General features: G+C 34.4%; 3 protein-coding genes across 3 annotated transcripts; 2 read left to right on the top strand and 1 right to left on the bottom strand.

The window, feature by feature from the left end:
* The first annotated feature begins 484 nt into the window (after positions 1–484).
* On the top strand, positions 485–892 carry LOC18611436 (putative zinc finger A20 and AN1 domain-containing stress-associated protein 8). The gene has a single exon (XM_007047679.3). It carries the CDS (start codon positions 485–487, stop codon positions 890–892), a length of 408 nt encoding a protein of 135 aa, XP_007047741.3.
* Positions 893–2,102: 1,210 nt separating this feature from the next.
* On the top strand, positions 2,103–8,346 carry LOC18611435 (Di-glucose binding protein with Kinesin motor domain-containing protein). The gene is made up of 19 exons (XM_007047674.3): positions 2,103–2,395; positions 2,857–3,155; positions 3,242–3,413; positions 3,518–3,588; positions 3,685–3,868; positions 4,317–4,426; positions 4,537–4,636; positions 4,718–4,804; positions 4,914–5,090; positions 5,182–5,455; positions 5,566–5,727; positions 5,847–6,062; positions 6,145–6,182; positions 6,319–6,482; positions 6,586–6,837; positions 6,916–6,981; positions 7,135–7,209; positions 7,287–7,355; positions 7,722–8,346. Exons 1-19 carry the CDS (start codon positions 2,170–2,172, stop codon positions 8,184–8,186), a joined length of 3,207 nt encoding a protein of 1,068 aa, XP_007047736.3. The 5' UTR covers positions 2,103–2,169; the 3' UTR covers positions 8,187–8,346.
* A 5,631-nt stretch (positions 8,347–13,977) lies between these two features.
* Positions 13,978–15,576, bottom strand: LOC18611434 (dof zinc finger protein DOF5.7). Its single transcript, XM_007047673.3, has one exon. The coding sequence runs from the start codon at positions 15,302–15,304 to the stop codon at positions 14,333–14,335; it is 972 nt and encodes a 323-aa protein (XP_007047735.1). The 5' UTR covers positions 15,305–15,576; the 3' UTR covers positions 13,978–14,332.
* Between the last annotated feature and the right edge of the window lie 4,550 nt (positions 15,577–20,126).

Here is a 20,126-nt window from a genome sequence, read left to right as displayed (position 1 = left end):
AATAATAATATAAGAATAAAATAAAATAAAAGAATAAAATTACAAAATGGGGATGATAGCCCACGCGCCGATTTGGGAGTGACTGGCAATGTTGAGATTTTAAGCAGTTAAGCGCGACGGGTGTCCGCTTTGATAAAAAATGTGGATTGCCAAGTGGATGAGTTATTCGAAAACATGAACTCCACATGTTAAAGAGGATCGCCAACTGCACTTTTTTTTGTCCGTACTAAATTTCTTAAGAAATTTTACATGTATAAAACCTTTCAGCGGATTCGGTGAAGCATACTTAATACAAATTTACTCATATTTAACTTCTTGACTAAATCCAAATCTAACAAGGACACGGAATCAATATGTTCGAAGCCTATATATATATATATATATCTCGTTCGTTCAGAAATATTTCACAAGCAAATTACTGCAAAAACATATGCATTCGACGAGAGTTTAGAGTTTTCTTGTTACCAGCAGACGAAATTACGGCATGGATAACATTGATCTGCCTCCGCTATGTGCAAAGGGTTGCGGCTTCTATGGTTCGTCGGAAACCAAGAATTTATGCTCTAAGTGTTACAATGATTTCCTCAAAGAATTGGTTTCTAAGTCTAAATCCGAACCGAAAGTTGATACCGCTTTAACTGCATCATGTCCTTCTGTTCCAGTTGATTCTTCACTGGCTTCTGCTCCATCAAAATTGAAGAACCGGTGTGAAAGCTGCAACAAGAAAGTTGGTTTGATGGGATTTTCTTGTCGATGCGGAAAAGTTTTATGTGATGTTCATCGTTATCCTCAAGAACATTTATGTAACTTTGATTTCAAGAAAGCTGATAGATTGGTTTTGGTTAAAGAAAATCTCATTATCAAAGCTGACAAGCTAGATTCAAGGATTTGAATTTTTTTTTTTGTTACTTTTAATTGTAATTTCTCTTATTTGTTGATGAAGGATTATATAAAGTTTTTATATTATGCTCTCTTTTTAGTTTTAATTTGTTTAAATTATATTCTTGGTTTCAATTTACTGATTATCCTTATTTTAGATAAAATCAAGCAGAACAATGACATCATAACCAACAAAAATATTAAATAAATAGAAATCAACCAATCAAAAAGGAAAAAAAATCTTTGACCGGTGATCTCCAAAAAAAAAAAAATCTCTTTTTTTTTTTTTTTCTTTCAGTTTAGTCTATAATTGCACTAATATTAAGCCTGTTTCTTGTTTACGATACCGATTCATCTAATTAATTATTTATTGTATAACTACTTAATTCCATGCTAATCACAAGTCTATGCTACTAGACTTTGTTGAATATAATACTTTTTAATTTAGGGCATAATACAGCGAAACCAATATAATATAGTATCCGATTTGAGTTTAAGCTTGAGTTTTGTATGATAGTATAGTTAATAAAATCAACTTAAAAAAAGGTGAGTTAAATTAAATTTAGATGGATCTTTATTTAAGTAATCTTAGTTTAAATATAATTTAAGATACAATAATTCAAATTGATCTTAAAAACTATATAATGTAATGTTAAAGAATATGAAAAGGACATAATGTGGGCTTATAGCCTTATAGTATATATGCTGATTGAGGGGTTTTATAAATGATTTATATTAACAAAAAAAAGTCACAGTTATCCATCGGTTTAATTACACATTGGTTTATTATGTTAATAATGTTAGTGATAACAATGATAATATTAATAATTCAGATTTAATTTAAAAAATTTTACATCTTTATAAAAGAAAAATTGAAGTTCAAGATTTGAAACCTCAATCTTTTTAATACCTAGGATGCACCACTTCCCCTTTTTTGGAAAAAAAAAATGAAATTCTAGTCTTCTAAATCAATTAAATTGGGCTTCTAAGTGGGTTTTTGGGCTTTGAAGCAAGAGAAGCCCAATGGGCTTTGAGTCAATTGGATATTCAGTAATCAGGGAAAAGAGCTTGCAGATCCCATTTATTAAAAAGGTTTTCAACGGTAAAGTTTTCCCAACGGTCGACTAAAGAATTCAAATTCGAAAATTCTTCTTTCCAAATACAACACAAAATCAAACGCATCCAATTTTTCAACTTCTTTTCCTCTTCTTCTTGTTCTTACACGTTTCCACCAAGAATCCAAGAAAAATCTCAAGTATTTTCTCAGCAACCAATCACTTGATTTCCCAAATGGATGATTCCCAATTAAACGCTTTCCTTCAAAACCCAGACACCCTTTTCACCAATCCGTCTATTCCTAGGGTTTTTGACTGGGAAAAGAATGACATGGCCTTGAATCAAGATAAACCTAGTTCTGCCATGGACGAAGATGAAGAAGAATCTTCGGTAGATTCAATGCTTTGTGACTCTAATTCAAGGCTAATCCCATTTGGGTTTTCCAAATCTAATTGCACAGGTAAGTAATGCTTCTTAAATTTCATGTCTAGTTAAAATCCTAATTATTATTATTTGTGCCCAGCTAAAATCGTAATTATTTAATTATAATAAAATTATGGAACAAAAGAAAGCAACTAAAATATTTTTTCTTGATTAAAAAAAAAGCTATAAAGTTTTTTCGTGATTTAATTATATGGAGTCTTTTTTTTTTTATATAATCTTGTCAAGTACATGTATTATTTTAGACATTGTATGAAAGTTTTAATATAGAAAAGAAAAAATAAAGCGAAATTCTGTTCACACTTTTTGGGGTAACTTTTATTATTTATAAATTATTATATTCTTATTTTGTAGATTAATTTAATTCTTATGAGTAAATCATGAATTTTGGCTTTATTTTTTAGTTCTTAATGGTTCAGAGGATCAAATATGATTCCACCGAGGTTGTAAGTTTTTCTGGTTTTGGTATACAATTTACAGATGAAATTATGATGTTTATAAATGCTGGCGGTGAGGCTTTGAATGAAGCAGATTCTAGAATGAAATTTCTGGGGGATAGTTACTTTGAAGGAGGAAATGCTATGCAGACTAATGAGCATATAGCTGAGGCTGGAGATTGTCCATTCATTTATCAGTCAGCGAGATTCGGGAGCTTCTGCTACCGATTCAATAATTTTCCTCCCGGAGACTATTTTGTTGATCTTCATTTTGCAGAGATCATAAATACTAATGGACCTAAAGGAATGAGGGTATTCAATGTCTATATGCAGGAAGAGAAGGCAAGTTAATTAAGATAAAATCATTTCAGTTTTATTTTTATTTTTCACTGTATAGAAATGTTAAAATTTTGGTGTCAATATGGCAGGTACTATCAGATTTTGATATCTTCTCTGTTGTTGGAGCCAATAAGCCATTGCAAGTTGATGATTTGAGGGTCTCAGTGAAGGAGGATGGGCTAATTGCAATGAGGTTTGAAGGAGTTATTGGAAGCCCAATTGTTTGTGGGATATGTGTCAGGAAAGCACAAAATATTCCAGGTACCGTTATTTGCATTCCTATTTTTTGATTCATTCTCAATTAGAACTATGGAGCATGTTAGAAGAACTGCTTATTTGAAACCTTATTTCCAATCTAAGAACAGTTCCTCAGGCCTCGCAAGAATACCTTAAGTGCAACAACTGTGCTGCTGATATAGAAGTTTCCTCAGCTCAGGTTAGAGTTTATTTAGCTCCGATTAGATGTTTTCAGTATGAGAAGTTAGTTTCTAAACTGTTTGCTTATTTAGACTTTTTATTTTGGGCTCTGCAGAAGAAACTTATGAGAACAAAAGTTACAGATAAATATGAGAAGAAGATACAAGAGCTCACTACACAGTGCCAGCTTAAGACACATGAATGCCATGAGGCATGGATGTCATTGACTGCTGCAAATGAGCAGCTGGAGAAGGTTAGGATGGAGCTTGACAACAAGATCTTCCAAACACGCACACTCGGTATCATCTTATATATTTCCTAAACCATTCTTTTAATTGAGCAGAAGAAGACTTGTTCAGTTAGTAAACAAATCTTCTAGAGTGATTCTGATAGAAGATGTTTATTAGTTCTTAGTTTTAATTACTTGAGAAAATACATTTCTTGGATAACTGATCTTAAAAACTGCCGATCTTGCTAAATCATTGCTCGTTCTTCAATATTCTTCTATGTATGAAGTTTTCTGAGTGGGGGTGTATTTGTGGGTAATAGTCTAAAGGCTGACCTGATCATAAATGCTGAATATATGGCAAAAAGTGCTAATGACTTCTTAAATAAAATGAAAAAGATTATGTGTGAAGGTGGCTTGTCTATCTACAGACGTCTGACTAGTTGGCTGCTTAAGTTCTATAACTACAAGGATAGTCTTATTCTTGCTCCTTTTTAACTCAACAAATCTTTTCTTGTCAGATGAAACTGTGGGGAAACAAGTCGAAAATTTGAAAAATATTACTAGCAGGTACGGGCATGATAAGAAGTATTGGGCAGCAGCAGTCCATGATTTACAAGAGAAAATAATGGTAAATCATGTTATCTTGTCAAAAATCTCTTATTGCAATGATAATTTCACTTGCTATAGCTGTAAGGAGATTATTTCTTGCAGTGCATTTTATTCTTGATTTCTCTGCAGATAATGAAAAATGAACATGCTCAGCTCTCACATGATGCACATGCATGTGCTGAGTCAATACCCGAGTTAAATAAAATGGTCACTGGCATTCAGGCATTGGGTAGGTTCTGCTTTTGAATTGGTTTAGTGAGTTGGAGTTTTCATTTATGCATCTGCATGGACTCAGACATTCATTATGCAGTTGCGCAGAGTGAGGATCTCAAACTGAAGTACAGTGAGGAGCAAGCAAAGCGAAAGGAGCTCTATAATCAAATTCAGGAAACAAAAGGCAGGAGTTTTTCTCTCTTCTGAGTAGTTTAGTAGTGCATCTTTTGCAATTTATCATTGAAGACTGTAAGGGAAAAACACTTGTCACACTGTATGTTTTTTGATATCAGGTAATATCAGAGTCTTTTGCCGGTGCCGCCCACTAAGTAAAGAGGAGATATCGGCTGGTTGTGCTCTAGTTGTAGATTTTGATGCAGCAAAAGATGGAGACCTTGGAATTCTGACAGGTGGTTCCACCAAAAAGACTTTCAAGTTTGACCAAGTTTACACACCAAAAGACAATCAAGGTAGCAATTAACTGTCATACTACCAACTCAATATAAGCATTCAAAACCCTGTAAGATGCTGATTTAACTAGAAGTCATTTTGCCTTAACAGTTGATGTTTTTGTGGATGCCTCGCCATTGGTGACATCAGTTCTAGACGGCTACAATGTCTGTATTTTTGCTTATGGGCAAACAGGAACAGGAAAGACGTTCACAATGGAGGGCACTGACCAGAACAGGGGAGTCAATTATAGAACCCTTGAGCAGTTGTTTCAAATTGCCAAGGAAAGGAGTGAAACTTTTATGTATAACATATCTGTTAGTGTTCTTGAAGTATATAATGAACAAATTAGAGACTTGTTATCTACATCACCGACATCAAAGCGGTGAGACAGCTTTATTTTAACTAGTCATTTTTGAAACTTGGTATCCTGAATGTAGAGTGAATGGTGATTCTGGCCTAAGGCTTGATGGATTCACTTTGTTTGAGTGCTAGGTTGGAGATAAAGCAATCTGCTGAAGGGTTCCATCATGTTCCAGGCATCATAGAAGCCAAGGTTGATAACATCAAGGAAGTTTGGAATGTATTGCAGATTGGAAGCAATTCGAGAGCTGTTGGATCAACCAATGTGAATGAGCATAGCAGCCGATCCCACTGGTATGAAGATACTTTTTTTTTTTCACATTCCATTTAAATGAATGAAGATCATTCAAATATTCGTTGTCCTTTCCTTGTTAATTTTTATAAAGAGAAGTTTTTCTTTTGTTTTTGTTCAGCATACTTCGTATAATGGTAAAATCAAAAAACTTGATGACTGGGGACTGCACCAAGAGCAAGCTTTGGCTTGTGGATTTGGCAGGCAGTGAGAGGCTTGCAAAAACTGATGCACAAGGGGAGCGACTCAAGGAGGCTCAAAACATCAATAAATCCCTTTCGGCTCTTGGGGATGTAATATATGCATTAGCAACGAAAAGCAGTCACATTCCATACAGGTCTGGTGATGGTATACCTTTCTCGACAATAGAGTCACTGGCCCTTTTGTTCTTTTGTTTGACATCTTTCATTTGATTTCAGGAACTCGAAGTTAACACATTTACTTCAAGATTCATTAGGTAATATATGGGTCATTCAGACTGTAGTTGTTTTGAAGAGGGTTAATTCAAGTTATGTTAGTTACTCATTTTGGTATTAGATTTTGGAACAATCAGCCTTCCAATACTGCAACTAACAGTAGCTAGTATTTATCAGGGGGTGACTCCAAGACTTTGATGTTAGTGCAAATTAGCCCTTCAGAGCGGGACTTAAGTGAAACCTTGAGCTCATTAAATTTTGCAACTCGAGTTCGAGGAATTGAGTTGGGTCCTGCTAAGAGGCAAGTTGATACAAGTGAGCTCCAAAAGATGAAAACAATGGTAGGTCTAGTTATTAAGTGTAGGAGTGTTTTCTTCCAACAATATTATTTATTATAAAATCGATCAAGAATTTGACTGCAAGTACTTTTAAATTCTTATAAAGCTTGACAAAGCAAGGCAGGAATCTAGATCCAAAGATGAGTCTCTAAGGAAACTAGAAGAGAGCTTACAGAACCTAGAGAGTAAGGCCAAAGGTAGAGACCAGGTTTATAAAACCCAACAAGAAAAGATCAAAGAACTTGAATGTCAACTGGAGCTGAAAACTAGCATGCAGAACCAGTCAGAGAAACAGGTCTCGCAACTTTCAGATCGACTGAAGGGGAGAGAGGAGATCTGCACCGGTCTTCAACAAAAGGTTGCTATCCATTTAAAGTATAATTGAGATAATAACCTGTCGTTATTCACACTAACTAGAATCTATTATCTGCAAAAGGTCAAAGAATTGGAGACCAAGCTTAAAGAGCGACAACAATCAGAATCTGCTAGTTACCAGCAGAAGGTAATAGATTGTCTAACCACTTAGAACCAATCTTTTTTATTATTGTTTTCTCCTTTTCATGTGTATGTGCGTGTATGTGTGTCTGACCATTTAATAATGAGGAGCTGTAACAGGAAGGAAAACTGATGACAGTCAGTTGTTTGATTCAAACAGGTTAACTATTTTGAGAATAAGCTAAAAGAGCAAGTGCAAGAATCCGAGGCCTCTTCACTTGCCCTTCAACTCAAGGTTGCAAATATTTAGCTATGTTATTTTATATTTATCTGATCAAATAGATAGTTTAACATGATATTTTTCTTCTCCAGATTAAGGAGCTTGAGAGAAAGCTGAAAGAGCAAGAACAAAACCCGGAATCCATTTTGCTTCGTCAAAAGGTCACTTATATAGCTTGCCTGTATTATGGTGGTGATTAATGTCTAACCGTTTGCCTGGAATTCATATCCTAGCGCTTTTAAGATCTCAAACCATATTCTTCTTTTGAAATCAAAATTACTAATAACTTCCCAATAATAATGTCGTATATTTTCCCATTGATAACATGAGAATTTGCATAGACTCAACTTTTTAATTCCTTCTTGTCCCACTCGCATGAAATATCTTATGGACACTTTTGTTCTTTTTGGCGACATGAAATTCGAACGTGCTACGATATATGATTGTCAAATTTAAACTTTATTTGTGCTTTCATGAGAAATTATAATGTTAAAGCACTAAGATTTCATATGATAATTTCCTGGCAGATTAAGGAGCTAGAAGATAGATTGAGGGAGCAAGAACAACAATTGCAATGTGCACTAGCACGTGACTTTGGTGATGTGATGAGGGCCACTCCTAATGAAGGAAAATGCAGAAGAGATGATGAGTTCATGAGTGAGGCTGAACCACATATCCTAAGGAGTTCAAATTCAATCAGCCGTCCCTTGAGTCAGGGGTATAAGCAGCCAAGAGTTAGTGATTCTCTCCATGAGACAAGAAGGAAAAGGTATTCTAGAAGTGGAGAAACAGAGAACAACATGGTGATGTCTGCTTCTTTGAATGATAAAAGAGCTAGAAAATCTGATCCACCTAAGATTGCAAGGGTTGTGAGAACGGCAAAACCAGTTACCGGGGCGGCTCAAGGACCCTTGACTCACAAAAGGATTAATAGAGATCACGTCCAAGCAGCTAAGGAGAGAGATACAAAGAAAAAGATTTGGTCAAGATAATTTAGCCAAAAAAGAGTCCACTTATCTCTTTGTACATCATAACCACACTTATTTCCGATGCTTCTTAGGAATTTTTTTTTTGTTAAAATTGCAAGTGAACAGCTATTTATATTACTTCAAAAATGGATGTAAATATTCTCTCATATTACTTAAAAAACAATCATCCGATAGTTTGCAAATGCTCAGAAGATAATTTCCTTAAGCAAATAATTTCATTAACCAAACAATCATTCGATAGTTTGCCAATATGCTTACATTTGGGGAAGCTCACATTTATCAACCAATGCTCACATTAGGGGTTTAATGAACTTTAAAGTTTTGGTGAACTAGTTTAAGGTTTTTGGAGAACTGGTTTTTCTTTGCGAATCATTTTTATGGTTATGTGAATCGGGTTTTGTGGATTGATTTTAGGATTTGGTGAATTGATTTTGGGTTTTTAGTGAATCGGATTTAAGGTTGAGTAAATTGGTGAATCAATTTTAGAGTTTTAACGAATTGATTTAGGATTTGATAAATTGGTTTTAGGGTTTTAATGAATTGATTTTTAAGTTTTATTAAACTAGTTTTAAGGTGTGATGAATTGGTTTTAGAGTTTTCGTAGTCGATTTTAGGGTTTTAGTGATTTAAGGGTTGGTGAATCAATTTTAGAGTTCGATGAATTGGTTTAGGTTTGAATGATTTAAGGGTTTTGGTGAACTTATTAGGATTTTATAGTGTAGGGGTGTATTGGCACCAAAGGAACAAAAAAAGGAAAGTAAAATACAAGCATAAAAAAAATTTGAGATTGAAGAAATTTCTTCCAAAATTTGATGAAACAAAAAAAGCATAAGATGGAAAAAAATTTTGTAGCAGAGATAAAAAAAAATTTCCTTCATAAAAAGCACAAAAAGAAAGGAAAAAGAAATTGAAAATACCAAACAAATATTGTACTTTAAAATTTGATTAAATAACAAAAAAAAAAGTTGAAAATACCGACAAACAAAAAACAACTCCACTGAACACAAACAGAGAAGAACACAACAGCAGGCAAGCCAAGGAGGAGACCAAGATAATACCTCCTTTAACAGATTAAAAAAACCTGAAACTAGTAGCAGCCAACACCGAAAAATTGGGAGATACAATAACTCCTTCTCCGCACGATAAACAAGCAATAGCCCAAAACAAATTTTAATTTGAGATCTTTTGGAGAGTAGAAGAGAAAGAAAACGACTAAAGGAAGAAGACAAAACCCTAAACCCCGTCGTCGACAGTGAATAATAAAAGGGGAAGGTCGTTGGGATTGGGGTTCTAGGATTTCTAAAATCAAAAATAGGAAAGACGGAAGAGGAAGAAGGGATAGGCGGGAGCCTGAGAGGAAACGACGTCGGCGAACAAGTACCATTATCCGTTGTTAGAGACAAAGTGGGAGAGTATTTACGAATTCCTATTAAATTCGAACTTTTAAGTAAAGTTTTGGTCTCTTCTACAATCAAATTTTGCTTGTAAATTTTATATATTAATCCCATGCTAATGTGGGAATACTCTGCTCTCAGGTTCTTGTTGTACAGAGCTAATGTGCAGGTTTTTGGTTGATGTTCCCAGCCAGCCTCGTAAGGGCATAGCAACCCAAAATCTGGCTTCCTTTCATATATTAAATAGTTAGGATGCTTCTGATCCAGTATTATTTAACCATGTTCAACGAAGGCATGAGTTAATGAATCCCATCAATGTCACCAGGGAAGTTGTCTCTGAACGACAAATTGCATGTTGATTTCCATTCCCGAAAACAGATTGTAAAACATGTCGGCTTTACTTTTATCCCTGATTACGGCAATCAACATACCTAATTTCTTTGATTAGTTTCTGGGTAGAAAGAGCTGATTTATAATCATAACTTAGAACAGCAAAACTACCTTTTTTTGGTGGAGTGTCATTTCCAACATGCTGTATGATAAGATCAGTGCTTCAGTTTTTTACCATGCAGGCAACCAAGCACACTGCTGCTAATCTAATTAAAAAAGATTACAACTGCAGGAAAAATACCTTTTGATTATTCAACATCAACAGAAGAAGCAAGAAATATAATAAAAGAAAATGAAACCTGATGAAGTCTCTCGACCCCATTAAACAAGTGGCCATAGCCTCCTATTGGCAGTACTGATCAAGGGATATTTAACATGTACATAATATGGTAGTTTTATAATATAAACTTTTTTTATTCAAATGATATATACAAAAAGCACAGTCAATTATTAAAAAACTGTCAAAAACAACAATGTTATGCTATCATCGCTTGGTTTAGGTGGAAACAGAAAGAAAACAGTATGAGTGCGGTATTTAATACAATATTTAAAGTCTCTTTGGGTCACTTCATCTCCACTACCATAGCTCGTCATTGGCCAATGAAAAAGAAGTTCCATAATCAGTCAAATTGGGTTAGCGGACATGACACAAACAAGAGAATTTTTCAAGAACATGAAAAGCATGGATGCTAAAGAGTAGATATATGTTAATGTTTGATAAAAACAAGTAAACTGTACCCTTAATCCGTGATCAACGCAGTTAAATATCGATACAATTTATTATGTGTATGTCACCAAAGCCTCATGCCATAAATTTTGTTCATACGTTGCTCAAATTACGAATTTAATGATGTAAAAATGAAAATTAATTGAGGATGAAAAAGGGAAATGGGAGAAAATGCTAAAAAGGAAATGATGATGGTGGCCTTGGTGGAAGGCGTGGGAGGGAGCAGGAGGAGGAGGAGGTGAACCCCGAAGAGTAGGAAGAGGCCAAAAAGAGTGATGAGAGGCGAAAACATTTTTCTCGTTTGGTCAGGTGGGGCTGTGTATGTCTGGGTCTGGGCCCCTTGGTACAACACGTAATCACACACACAATAAAACCAAAAACCTCGTTCGTAGAAGGGAAACGTTATTACGTGATGAGTCATGATTACCCGTTTTGATTCGCTAATTGCTACGTGCAAGTCTTAAGCTACATACACTTACCACATTTTCATTGTTGCTCTCAAGCTGTTACCCACCGTCCAATTCACTAACATTATCTGATTTCTGATCATCCGCTTCATCAATCATGGCTGAGTAATTTTACACCTTTAGTTATGTTCAAAAGGAAGGTTTAGGGAATTATTATTTTTAATTAGTTACATTACTTACAAATTTTCAAGAGGATTTTCAACAAATAGTTTAAAATTTCATTTTAAAAATTTTGAATTTAAATTTTAAAATAAATAAAATGTATTTACGAGATTAAAAAAACTATCTTGTTATATGAATTAAGAAACAAATTTAAGTTTGGGATATAAAATAAGAATCTAGAAATTAAAAAGATAATATATTTATGGGAGAGAAGGTGAGTTAGTATTTTTGTATAATTCAAAATTATATATAAAAAAATAATTTTAATTCTTTAAATTTTTTTATATAATTCTCAATCAAAAAAGAAAGATCTGGTGAACGGATTAGGGCTTTCTAATGTTTCTATCTTAGGACAAAATGGGGCCTGAGTCCTTGTCACGTAGTATTAGAAAAGGTGGAGTCAAACTGATCACAGGATTGATTTAATTGGACCCACACAAAAGGATTGGTGTTTAAACGTCTGTTAAACTAAAACTAAAGGGCAGGTGATTGGGGGCAACAAAGGTAGTTGGGTGAGGATGAGAACCAGCAGATGGTACCCACTGTGCCATGACTCATGAGCTTCTTGCATGTTTGTAAGTTGTAAAAATGACAGTTAAGGGCACACCAACACCAAGTAGTCTAAACAAAAGCCTCCTTTTTTTTTTTTTTTTTTTTTTTTTATCCCTATGAGAGCTATCACGTTAATCACGCTATCTCCTTCATGTTCTTCTTCATCAGTTTTTCTTCTTCCAGCCAACCATCTCTTCTCTGTCTCTCTACCACATGTTAAGAAATTAATTATCTGATTGTTATGTCCATAAAAAAAATCACAAGATAAAAACAAATGGGTAAATGATTGCTGATAAACTTTTGTGCAGAAGAGGAAATGGTAGGGAAAAGCAGAAACATGATGTTAAAAGGTTGGAAGTGGGGGACCCTGGGCAAAGGCAATGAGGAGTTTTTGGGTGTCTTTGGGTAGGAATCATGGCCTTTGTTTAGGTTAACATAAGCCTATAGAATGTTGCACATATAATGCTAAAAAGTAGAGAAAAGGCAGAGAGAGTATGAGGGGAGTTTCAAGGATGGAAGGTCGGCAGATATGTAATTGCTTTGTTGTTAGAATGATAGCTTTCTGCGGTGATGTAGGCCAAAAGAAACGGGTAGAAAAATGAGACAGAATGGTGGCCTTTCTTTTATGTATTTTTCTTCCAGGCTGTAAGCAGCAATGCAGCCAGCAGTGTTAGCCAACAAGTAGTGAACTTGTTAAAATTACAGAGAGATGGATTGGATTCAATAATTGTTAATTGTACTCTTATCTCTAAGTAGAACCAGAGGAAGAATGTTGAAAGTAATTAAAAGGCATGAGTTCCATTATTTTCAGGATTAGAATAGCAGAAAGGAAGCTGCACACTCCCAGCTTTAAATAAAATAAAAAAGAGAGAGAAAACTAAATGGGTTAAAAATTATTGTTCCCTAGCTACTTGATTAATGCATGAGGAGAAAGCTCAATGATTTGGATAAAAGTTGATTCATTTACTGCTATATCAACTGAAATCATAATGAGAATGATTGTGATTATACATGGAACAAACTAGCTATTGCATGCACATGTAAAAGCAATAAATGTGATTGAGATGAATATATTTGATATACAAGATTTAGGAAAAAGAAATTGATAAAAAATTTCATTCCCACCCCAATAGCTTTAACATTCCCTAAAACTTATGGAGGAGATGGAGGGGAAGCTTAGGGGTAATGTCTTTGGCAAGGTTGTGGGACCAAAATTTTTTCATATAAATAGTGAAAGTAATGAATAAAGATGGGGCAAAGGCAATGAGGGGAAAAAGCAAAGCTTTATCCCTCACTCTCTCTGTCGCTCACCAGTCACAAACAGACTCACAATGTGATTGCTGAGTAGCAATTAGCACGGAGGGGGCTCACCCCCCAAGACCCTAAAAAGCTAAACAAAACATTTTTGCAGCACAAAAGAACGAACCCTAAGCTTTAGATGCCCTCCATATCTCTCCTCCCTTTTCTCTCTCAATTCAAAATGTTGACAGTCTTTCATTCAATTCACTTTCAAACCACCACTTTTTCAGACACCACCAAATCACACCACACTGCAACTAATTATTACGAAGAGACCTAGGCATTGAGAGAGAGAGAGAGAGTGTGAAAGAAGGAAACAGACCAGGCTTAACACTGCAAGGCTAGGCAAAGGAAGGGCTTGGCCAGCTGCTTCTGCGGCCGTGGTGTTTCATATATATGGTGACAATGTTCAGTAGCCTGAAGAGCCTGAGACTCAGTTCCCTGATAGGGAGAGATTGAGACACTGAGACAGTGAGAGTTTTGGACACTGACTGAACATAAAACAAATCAAAGATATGCCATTAAGTCCCATTTAATAACAGTCCAAAATCCATCACAGATCCCAAAGAGAAAGAGATTGAGTAAGGGAAGATAAAATAGTCGTAACGCATATCAAAGTCCTCAAGACAAACAGTTCCCCAACCAAAAGCAATCTATCGAGAGATTTGAGTATATACCTACGAACAATTGCTATATATATTTCATATCTCCTAATCATAGTCCTATACCATCACTTTCTTCTTGACTTATTAGGATATGTAGAGCCAGCAACAGCTTTCGCATTCATCTAAAATTTTAGGCCCTTTTCTTGAGCAGGAATCCAGCTGCTCCTGCATACAATCTTCATTTGTAGAAATATGCCAAAGTATATATCAAACACAAACAATTTGTAGAAATAAAAAGAACATAATTATAAAGTGACTAATTAATGTTCAACATCTTACTAAAATAAAAAATAGAAACAAAAAGGAAAAAAAAACACTATCTTTTTTTGTTTTGCCCTTCAAGGTTTACATGTTGATATCTGAACCCAATAAAACATTTTAAACAAACAATTACCTAAATGGGTTCTTAGAAAATATGTTATACTTTCCCTATTTTTCCTTTTTTCTTTTTCCATCTTCCTTTTAAGGTCTACCTTTTTTGATCCTTCTCTTTTTAGGGCAAAGTGCTGTACTGATGCAAATCGTTCCATGCTTGAACCCCATTCCAGTTGCTTGTATTATCATTGCCATTGCTGCTAGTGGTTGGAGTCGGAGTGACTGGTGCATAAGAACTCCCGAAGAACCATTCCGTGGCGGTTTCATTGCTTGTGCCTTTTCTTGGATTCCCAACAGCTGAAATTTCAGGTTTTGAAACTTCCAGGTTCTGAAACAAAATGGGTTGTGGCTTTTGTGCTTGGTTGTCAAGTGGAACCGAAGAAACAGTGCTGTTTTCCTTTTGATTCTCTCCGCCAAAAAGCATAGCCAATCTTTGCTGCTGCAACTTCCAGTGCAAATCTTGGTTTATGGAACTTAAAGACTCAATTGAAGAAGTAAGGCTACTATTAACATTCAACGAACCCATCTCCTGAATTGCACCGCTAAGTCCACTTGTAACCGAAGATAATGGATAATTACTAAGCCCCATCAAAGAATTAGAGCTACCAGAGGGATCAAGACTGAAAGAAGGGCTAGTACTATCTGCAAATGAAGCAAACTGGTTATAAATGCCAGCTGGAGATGGATTGAGCCTAGGAAATGACAACCCGCCAAGCTGAAAATCCATGGCTGGAGAAAGGCCATGAAAAAACTTCAATCCACCCATCTCTGAAGACGAGGTGGAGTCTTTTGAGTCACCTGACAGCCTCGAAGATGATTTTATCTTCTTGTTCTTGCGGCAACCTCCACCGATTGGCACGTTACGCAAAGCCCCACCTTTAGTCCAGTACCTCCTGCAAGTCTTGCAAAAATGCCTTGGTTGAGTGAGGCTGTAGTTGTTGTAGTAACAGAATTTCGTGTTGGGAGAGTCACATCTCGGACACTTTAAGGCTTGCTCTTGTGGCCTCGTTGAAGCTGCTTTTCGGTTGCTACCGCTTTGGTTTTCTTCCTTGGTAGCTGGTTTTACAGGAGGATTATCAGGAGACATCATGGAAAAACACTTGAGAAAGGAGTTGAAAATGGAAAGAAAAAGAAAATGAAATTGTGGGTTGTTTCAGTTTCCTTTTGCAGAAGCAAAGATACTTAATTGATTGGTTTCATGCATGGGATAGAGAGAGGGAGATGGAGTTGATGATGGGGTCTTGTGATATTCATCAAAGAAGGCTAGGTGGGGAGGGCATAGAAATTTTTATATAATAGCTGGGTTTTGTTTGAAGTAGATCTGGTGGAATAAATAAAGTATAGTTACATGAAAAAGAGAGAGGGAGAGAGTAGATCTCACTAGAAAAAGGAGTGGGCAAATATATATATATATTGGCTCTAGAGGGGAAAAGAGAGAGAGAGAGAACAGACAAAGAAAGAATAGATGATCTGAAACTGATCTGGCAGAATAGAGAGATACACAACCAGATTGAAACAAAATTGGATAGGGATTGTTCTTGATTGTTGATATAGGAAAAGCGAAATTTTCATTATTTCATAGTAATAATTAAGACAAGTTATGCATTGAAACAAAAAGGGATTAAGTAGGTTGGTGTTGTAAATTTAAGTACTAGTATTTAAAAATGAAATGAAGCATGCATATCTGGTTTTGTCAGATGAAGTTCAATAAAATCCACTCTAGTTCCTCTTGTCCATTTCCCACAGTAAGATACAATGGGCAAACGGCTAGCCCAAAATAGAATTTTGGAAACACAATGAACTGTACTACTAGCAGTAAAGTCAGCTACAGTAACTCCATATTTTTTATGGCTACCCATGCAGAATATTACTGTGTTTCCTTCTCTAATATTTAAGCCGATTAAGATTTTTATTTTTTAAACTTTCGTTACAGTCAAGGAAATTGTTTTCAATTATGTTCTTTTTAATGTATAATGTTTGAAAAAATTTCTAAATTATTTTAAAAAATTCAGATAAATTCTAAGTCTTTTTATCATGTTAAATAAAAAATTTATATTTTTATTTTAGATCAAATAACTAATTGTCATTATTTAAAATACTATTTATTTTTTTATGCTTGTATGGTATTGACATAAAGGTGAAATGTCACATGATCATATTATTATGTCACATCATCATTCATTAAAACATATCAACGTACCACGTCAATATCACATGATATAAAATGACAAGTGATATTTTCATTAACAATAGTTAACCAACAATTAGTTATAATTAAAAGTTTATTTGATTCAAAATAAAAATATAAAAATTTAATTAAACTAATAAAAAATAATTTATTTAAATTTTCTTGAATAGTTCAAAAACTTATTTAAGTTATTATGTCTTTTTTTGTTTAATTAAGATACAACTATACTACCTTTGAATTAAAAGATAAGTATATTTTATCATTGAACTAAATATTATTAAGTTGTGACTTGACATCTTTAATGATATATTAAGTTTTGATTAATTTATTTAACTGTGGTTAATATAATAAGAAATATCTAGATAATAATTTTCTGGTCGTAGGCGTTAATTGGAGATTTTCATTCAAATTAATTCTTTTGTATTGATAAATGACAACTAAGAGACTATTACCAAAAAAAGAAAGAGATTTACATATTTTAACCCTTGGCTCTTAATTCTTCATTTCTTTCTTGGTAATCCAATTGATTATTTAACATAAAATTTATTGATTTCTAATCCTATATATATCCACGTGTGAAATTTTTACAAGGAGGAAAAAATACTGCTTATGTAACTTAGATTAGTAATAAATTATTAGGTCAGGAGAAACAAATGTATTGGAGGGTATTGCACTATTTTTTTTGCTTTACAATCAATCACACACAACTTTTATCAAGAAATAAAACCATCTCATGCATGCAATTACTACTAAAATTCAGATGAATAAATAGGATGGAGATTGAAAAAAAAGGAAACGGTGAAAATAGAAACTCATATAAAAAAGGTCTGCCAAATCTTTCAAGAAGTGTGATGCAAATACATAGTATGGGACTTAGTCATGGTCCATGTTATGTTTATGGGAGTTGATGACATGCATGAAGGCTTGGATATGTGATCTGATGGAATATATATAGAGAGTTTGAGTGAAAAGGAAAAAAGAAAAAAAGGAGACAATCAGAGCAGCAAACAATGGCAGCAGAGCAGTGGTAGAAGTGGTATTAGAAGTAGAGTAGTAGGGTTGAGTCAGAGAGAGGCAACAGTGTAGTGTATAGCAGTGTGGCTCTGCCCGGAACACTGCAGCCCTTGTCTATTCTTTGCCATGTAATGTCCCTTTTAACCCTCTTTTTCCTCTTCTTCACTTTAATTGGCCCCCCTTCTCCCATTATTAATCTCAATTAACTTGGATTTGTGGGCCATAATCTTACTTTTAATTAATTTGGACACCTCTCCAAAAAGTGAATGAGTAATGACCAGAATTGTTGCCCCCGGCCCTCGCTGATCCTGCTCATAATAATAGGCGTTTTGAAGTAAAGAAAAGCCAACAAGTGATACTTTTGGCGTTGTAATAGTCCTTTAGAAGGAGACAAGCAACATATATTTAGTGGATAGAAGCTACATAACTTGATCACGTCGTCATAATATCATGAAAGGCTTCTTGCTGACACCTTTTATTCTAAACTATTAAAAAAATGCAGGGAGGGGAAACAAAACCACTTAGGCAGTACAAAGTTATTGCTGAAAGCCCATACATTTTGATTGCAAACTAGTGCTTGACCCTATGCGTTTTTATGAGTCAATAGATACAGGTAAAAAGAAAGTACAAATCGTGAAGAGCCCTTTAAACTGCAAAGATACTCTTTCTCTATACCTGTTCAGTGTTTTAACGGTGGGGATTCTCTTCTTATTTGTCTTGTTGTAGCTTGATGATGACCACTTTTTCCTGTGAACCAGAAAGAAAGAAGATCATCTAGTTTACCCTGGGAAAGAGAAAGGAAGAGATTATTTTTTTGTTTTGCTTTTGCTTCTTTTTAACTCATTTCATCTGAAACTGGGGGTGCAGGAAGCATCTCTTCTGCTCAGCTAGACTGCTAATTGTACCCATTAGCAACCATTTTTATTAATTAAAAAAAAACCACCCCCATTTCCATTATTTTATAAAAAAATATTCAATAGAATTAACACAATTACTAGATGACGTGTTCCTAAATTTAAAAATTTAATTATAAATAATTTTTTACTTTATTATAATGAAATCTCAAATCAAATTCCCTGCACTTAAGTTGTCAATGTTACATGATCAGTGGCTCACATTGCACTTTAATTAGCAGTTAGGGGAATTTTGTAATGACATCCATTTAAATAATGACAAAACACTGTTAATTAAGATTATATAATATGGTTTTCAAACTTTATCCAATTATTTTTCTATTAAAGTATCAACCATAGTAGTCTAATTGGTAAATTCTCTTGCCAAATATTGTATCAAAAAATCTTGATGCATCGGATTTTAAGAAAAATATTTATTGAAAGGAAGTTGCGTGATGTAATTATTGAATATTCTAGTTCCTTGTAGGAAGAATTAAACTCAAAACAAAAAATAAAGGCGTGGTTTGGTTTAATTAATATAGATTATTTTACAAGTGGCATTAAAAATGTAATGCAGGTAAAATGGAGAGAGGAGAAAGCTGTTGTACTTTTATTAGCTAATCTGACTGAAGATAATTTGTCCAAAAAGAAAATATATTTCAAGTATATCCTTGTACTTGATGGCAAAAATTAAGTTGTTGATATTAGGGTTTACAGCAAGGCAGTTAAGGTGGGAAGTGACATCCACCCAAAAATGGGAGAAGTAGAACCGACCAAAGGGCAAAGACGTTAGGGAAAGCTTAATGCATGCAAGAGAAGAAACGTGGAATGCCGTAAGAACTGCTACTATTTTGTGAAGAAAAACAGTTCGGTCCAGATAGACAAATACATCACAATACATGAATATGATTAACGAGAGAGAGAGAGGAACACGTGATTGTCGAAGAGAGAGAGAGAGAGAGAGGGGTGGCTGGATTCCCGTGAGACCAAACCAGAAAACCCAAAGCTCTATAGCCTCATAGTCATATCATATGTAAACAACTCAATTATGGTTTTGGTTTGGTTTGGCCTCTTCCCCTCTCAAACGTTACAACTTCTCACGGGCCTCCCCTTCCCATCTAAACCACTTCCATCTCTCTCTCTCTCTCTCTCTCTCCCAATTTCCTACATATAGTTTCTTATATTCTCGAAACTTTGAATCTTCTATTTGGAGTTTTTGTTTCGCGTTTGATACATGCATTTATGCATATATATATATATGGATGTGCATGTGTAAGACTATGGATAAGGTGTGTGTAGGGTTGGGGTTCTATATTCAGCTCCTGCAATTCCCAAAGGTTTACTCCCCTTTAATCCACTGCACATTTCTTATTTTATCTTATTGTGAATACATGATCAAGAAAAAAAGCTCTTGGATTATTTCATATGATCCTATTCATATAAAATTGCCAATTTTTCCAAGTCTCAGAAGAAAATATGTAATTTTGTGTCTATATTATAGTACAAGTACTATATGATAAGTATTCAATCCTATTAACAACTCTCAAATCATTCTATTGAATTAAAAGAATAGAAACAATATTGACAAATTTTAAGGTAAGAAATTCAAAAGATAAGGTCTATTCAATCCTATCCTATTCATCAAAATAAGAAAGCTCTAGATACTTAGTTAATATGAGAAAACTCATATCCTTTGTATGAAAGTCAAAATAAAAAATCATTATAGTGGAAAATTGGAGGATTTTGAGACAATAAAAATTTAGTTGATAACTTTTAAAATACAAAAAAAGAAAATAAAATAAATCACCCATTACTGT

Source organism: Theobroma cacao, chromosome 1 (genome assembly GCF_053813885.1).
Source record: "Theobroma cacao isolate CCN51 chromosome 1, ASM5381388v1, whole genome shotgun sequence".
NCBI lineage: Eukaryota > Viridiplantae > Streptophyta > Magnoliopsida > Malvales > Malvaceae > Theobroma > Theobroma cacao.
The sequence above is the reverse complement of the archived record's forward strand: the minus strand, read 5'-3'. Positions and strand labels throughout refer to the sequence as shown.